Here is a 5561-nt window from a genome sequence, read left to right as displayed (position 1 = left end):
CAGCATTAAAAAGTCCCAAAAATGCTGCCAGCAGAAGCTAAAACTAAACAAATTCTACAGGAAAACAAAAAAGAAAGTAAGTCCTAAAACTCTTTTCTTCCAAAATGAAAGTATTTTTGTTTTCTTGTATAGTACTATCTTATTTTCCTTAGGTTAAATACAAAGTAAGCTTTTTTTCTGTCATAGCAAAATAGTCCATTTAGACATTAGCTTCAGATGTGTTTTTCCTCATGCTGTTTCAAAGCTCACTCTCAAGGAAATAAACTATTTTTAAGTGTATATTACTTGGGCTTTAAAATCTGCAGAAGGCCACTAGCTTTTAGTACATAATCTTACAGTATACATTGTGAACCTTTAATGGTAATCAAACTGTAGACATCAGAGCAGGCAAGCTTTTCCCTGTCTCGCAATAATCAAGTAGGAATTATCTCTAAACAATTTGAAACATGTCTTCATTTTCCGTAAGTACACTGATTTTGTTTTTCTTTCTTTTTTTGACATGCAGTCTCGCTCTTGTCGCCCAGGCTGGAGTGCAGTGGCACGATCTTGGCTAATCACAACCTCCGCCTCCCAGGTTCAAGCGATTCTCCTGCCTCAGCCTTCTAGGTAGCTGGGATTACAGGTGCCCACTACCGTGCCTAATTTTTGCACTTTTAGTAGAGATGGGGTTTTGCCACGTTGGCCAGGCTGGTCTCGAACTCCTGACCTCAGGTGATCTGCCTGCCTCAGCCTCCCAAAGTGCTGGCATTACAGGTATACTGATTTTAATCCAGAAATGCAAACATCCTCAGATTTGGGTTTGAAGATTCAATATCTATAAGGGACTTGACAAATGGTTTCCTTCTTTGACAGCAGATGCCTCATTGCAATGGAAGTGATCAGTGATTGGCTTCTGTATATATGTTTAAGTTATTTAGACCTGCAATTACAGAAGTAGCACTGCTCTCAGGTTAGAGTTGGAAAGCAATAGGCAAGCCCTGAATTAAAGATATATTGCTTCTTCACTGGGCTGGAGAGCTAAAGCACAAGATTCAGAATCAGTAACAGATGAGTAATGGCAGAGTCCTCCCGAGATGCCAGGACTGAGGCACCTACAAGGAGACAATGAAAAGGGGGAATAAAAGGTGTGGATTTGGGGAGAAGTTCAGGGTTACTAATGTTAAAAGCTCAGAAAACCCTCTCCTGTTGACAAAACATATTATTTAAAAAGCAGGCTATCACTTTCATTAATAAATAGCAGTTGGTGTAAATGCAACCCATTCAAATCAGGCTTAGTAAAAATCAGTTCTCATAAAATGGCTAAGTAGGTACACAATACTCTGCATTGATATGATTGGCCAGTGACAGAACCAGATACTTTAAAAGCTTCAGAAGCATTTAGACAGACAATTTCTCACCCATGAGGCAATTATTGCATTTATTATTCACCACAAAAGTGATCAGTATCATTGTGCTCATTAGTCTTTCCTAGGGGAAGATAACTTTTATCCCACAGTTGTTATTAAAAATTATCTATATTGGAGGGAGTATATAGAAACACAATAGCAACATATCAAGTCAGTCATGACGAGCAGTTTATGCACACAGGTGCAACATACTTTCTGCACCACACTTTGTCTTTGTAATAAGCATATTCTTTCCTTAGTGGCTCACTAAAACAAGTTACATTTTGTCTTCACCAGTAATTTACTCAGAATTTATTAGTGAACCAAAAGTTTCACTGTTCTTATTGAACTAAATCTGAGATATCATATTGCTGTTTTGGCCTGCAACAATTTCAGTTACTCTTTTGAAAGCACCTTAGGTATTTTCTTCTAATTTGCTTGTAACTGAAAACTTTAAAACTTTTTTTTTTTCATAATGAAGTCATAATTCTTCCTTTATTACTATCCTACAGCCAGGATGAGTTTTTGTAGGTTAGTTTAATGTACTCTAGGTTGTATTGTAACACATACATTGCTATTAATAATCTTTGTAAGCTAATCAACTTTTTGCTACAATATAATCCAAAAAAGTATATGATTGATAACCACATTCATTACCGTGCTATGGAAAAAAAAAACACATTTTGTGAAGTTTTCTAAGAAAATCATTTGCATATCTAGAATTTTCTTTTCAAACTAAGTGGCATGAAGAACTGCTTCGAACTGCCCCCAAAGGCATTTTAAACTACATCAGAATGTGGAGCTACAATAAAACAATTTTAACAACCCTGGAGGAAATACTTGGTACTATGCCTGTGTCAGGTTTTATAATAAAGTGGCATGTCCTGTGGAATATCTTTTTGTGTTTTGTTTTGGTTTTATTTTTAAATCACTCACCAAGTATTTGCTTTTTTATACTACCTTAAAAACTGGGAACAAATACTCCCTCACCCTGGGTCTCTGTGTGTATAAAGAGGCAAAGGCACATACTCTTTCTCTACATACCGGGTCAACATTCCACCAATAATAGCAAATCTCCCTTTATTATAGATATTAGAACTCTATTGCCACTTGGGCAAGTCAATCAAGAGGGCTTAGACGACAGCTGGGCAAATTTTAATGTGTTTATTTCTACAATTTGTTTTTATTAAAAGTTTTGTGAAAAAAGGAATCTTATAAATAGTAAAAAGGGAGAAACAGTGCTCCATGGCCTGAAGCAAATGGTGTCAATACATCTGTAAACAAGACTGCTCAGACTATTAAAAGCACAAAAATAAAACTAGTCACAGATAGCAAGACTGTTCATTTCAGGGGTTGGGAGTGGGAAGTGGGAAGTGTTTAATCCCAAGTTTTGGTGCCCTAAAATGGCTAGCAGTCTAGTTAATTCTCAATTCTCTAGCTGTGATATTCTGTGCCTTCTATCTCTTCCTACAGAAAACCACATTAGATGAACCCAGCGCTCAGTCGTTTTAGGGAGAGGGTTGAGACAACACTGCCAGCAACACAGCTGGAAATACCCGAGTCGGGAACATTAGAGTTCCTGAGAGAATGTGAAAGCTATCAACATAATATTTCTCCCTACTTTTACAGTAAAATATTGGAAGTAAATAAAGATAGGGAATGCAACAGCTGGCTAGGAGTGTTTTACATTCAGTTGTTTGGAAGCATAACACATTCAGCTCCTTTGAATCTTCCCGTTAGAAAATATAGAATTACTCTATCACCTTTTAAGGTACAGTAAGACAAGAAAAAAAGTTATGTGAGGATAATACAGTCTTTGCATTACAGTGAATCTGCAACATGAAATGTGCTCAACTCACAGATCTGGAGATTCATAGGGAAGATAAGCTCTAAGTAAGCTCTAAGTGACCATGTCACAGAGATTATGCAGGTGCTGAATTTCTTAGTAGATGCTGCCTGAGTAAACCAGATGTGGCTACTGGGCACAGGGAGGAAAGAAAATAAATCTTGTCCTCTACATGCATAGTTATGTTGTGAGAGTGATCCCCAAACTGAAAAAATCACAAGGAATTAATTAGGCAGGCCAGCTCACTTTAAACAGTAGCTCATCTCTTTAAACCTAGTTTTTACCAATGACTTGAACTAAAAACAATTCAAACCACTGGGTCATGCACAGTCAATAAGTTAAAACTGTAAGAAAAAAAGGGCATAAGGGCATGAGTGGAAAATAAACCCTATTTACCTAAGGGGTGGGGAGGGGGAGGAAGAAAACCACTTAGTATTTTGTATAGAATGGGGAAGAGAGGAAGATACTTTCATTATGGCTTTAGGATGGAAGCGCTTCAGATAGTCCCCTGCCCCATTCCTCCAAATCAAAGCCCCAGTGGCAGTGACGGTACCAGGAAACAATCTAGCCTCCCCGCCCACTCCGCCCCCATAACCGTGCCCGGCGGCTGCTGTCCAGTCGCCCGTGCTTCCCAAGGCTGCCGAGGAAGCGGCTGCTGCTCATTCCAGTAGATCCAACGCCCAGGCTCGGGGGCAGAGAGAGACACAGCCCTTGTGGTAGGGTAGGGCACGTCTTCTGCCCACTGCTCCTGGGCGCCGGTGGCTTCAAGGGAAGACCTTGGGACCTGGATAGGGTTCTCCCTCGCACCAGAAGTCATCGGCCTGTGGGGTCTCCAGGAGCCACACCTCTCGGGGCAGGTCACAGGCCGAGCTGGAGGCCTCCTTGGGCCTGACCGGCTCCAGCACCCGGTAATAGTGGCAGTCCCGGCCGTCGTCCGGGTCGTAGGGCGGGGCCAGGATGTCCAGGAAGGCGGCAGGCCCTTCCACGGCGTCGATCTGGTGCAGGTTGTCCCGGTGCGGTGTCAGGACGCAGGGGCCGCTGGCCTCTGTGTACTCGGCCCGCGAACGCAGCACGCCCGGCCGCACTGCTTCTCGCTCCCGGGGCTGCAGCGGCGGCTCAAACTGCTGCTCGGGCGGCAAGGCCCGCGGCCGTTGCCCGCCGCCCGCGTCCAGCTTGTCCATACAGCTGATGCGCACGGTGCCGTATAGCACCTTGAGCATGCCATGCATGCCCGGGTGGTCGTGCAGCGGGATGGACGTGCCGCTCTTGAGCAGGAACACGCCCAGGCTGAAGCCGTTCGTCTCGTAGATGTGCATATAGGTGACTGGCGGCAGGTTGGGCGGCAGTGGCTGTAGTGTGGCCTTGCGCGGGGCGATGTTCAAGTCCTCGGCGCGGAGCTGGGTCAGAAGGCTCTTCAGCTTGCTCAGGTTCTCGGGGAAGGCCGGCGGCATCGGCGCCTCCGGGCCAGAAGCGGCGCCGCGATCGGAAGCGCCGCGACCGCCCCCGCTGTCCCGGAAGGTGAGGCAAGCCTGGCGGGCGATCCGTTGGATCAGGGAGGCCATGTTGTCTCGGGGCATGGTCGGCTGCTCCTCCGCGTACCGGGACCGGCCTCCTCCTTTCCTCCGCCCCTTGCGGTCCCCGGCGGCCGCCACGGCTGCCCGCAGCCCGGGTCGAGGCGGGAGGTCCCGCAACCACCGGCCCGTCGGGCGCGCGGCACCGCCGCCAACCTCAGCAGCCACGCGCCCGCAACTGCCCGGCGCGCTCGCCTTGCGCCCCCTCTGAGCGTGCACGCGCACGCCCCACACCCCGCACTCACGCTCCGGGAGCAGATACCGGCCGCGCGGACGGTGCCAGGCTTTGCCTTACGCCCGGTGCTCCATTCATGCGGCCCGCACCTACGACGGTGGCCGGGCCCCCCGAGACCCTGCAGAGCATGCCGGGACTTGTAGTCCGGCCTTCCGCTTGAGCGCTGAGAGAGTTCACTTAGTTGATTGGAAAATGGAGGAACTATTACACGTGTTGGGAATAAAGCGATCTTTTTCAGGATGCAGAGGTGTTTTTCTTGTTTTAAAAAAGATGACTCGAGGTGCAAGAGTAGTAGTCACTTGACTACAACTCCCGGCATCCCCCGCAGGGTGGAGTGACGCACTTCCGTCAGCTGGCCTGCGGAGTAGTGGAGGCTCTTGGCCTTCATAAGTAACAGGGCGAGGAGGGTAGTTAACATTCTGGCGCTGCTGGGGCCTGGTTAGCCATGCGGGGTCGCCTTCCTTTGGCCTTGCCCCTGGGAAGGAGGCTGTTGAGTCAGCCTTAGCTCCTCATAGCCGCCTAGG

The 5561-nt window shown here is 46.7% G+C and overlaps 1 protein-coding gene across 1 annotated transcript; it reads right to left on the bottom strand.

The window, feature by feature from the left end:
* Positions 1 to 1393: 1393 nt before the first annotated feature.
* ADO (2-aminoethanethiol dioxygenase) lies at positions 1394 to 5324 on the bottom strand. The gene has a single exon (XM_010355129.2). It carries the CDS (start codon positions 4806 to 4808, stop codon positions 3996 to 3998), a length of 813 nt encoding a protein of 270 aa, XP_010353431.1. The 5' UTR covers positions 4809 to 5324; the 3' UTR covers positions 1394 to 3995.
* Positions 5325 to 5561: the final 237 nt, after the last annotated feature.

Source organism: Rhinopithecus roxellana, chromosome 11 (assembly GCF_007565055.1).
Source record: "Rhinopithecus roxellana isolate Shanxi Qingling chromosome 11, ASM756505v1, whole genome shotgun sequence".
Taxonomy (NCBI): Eukaryota; Metazoa; Chordata; class Mammalia; order Primates; family Cercopithecidae; genus Rhinopithecus; species Rhinopithecus roxellana.
Note: the sequence above shows the minus strand (reverse complement) of the source record. Positions and strands in the feature narration are given on the sequence as shown.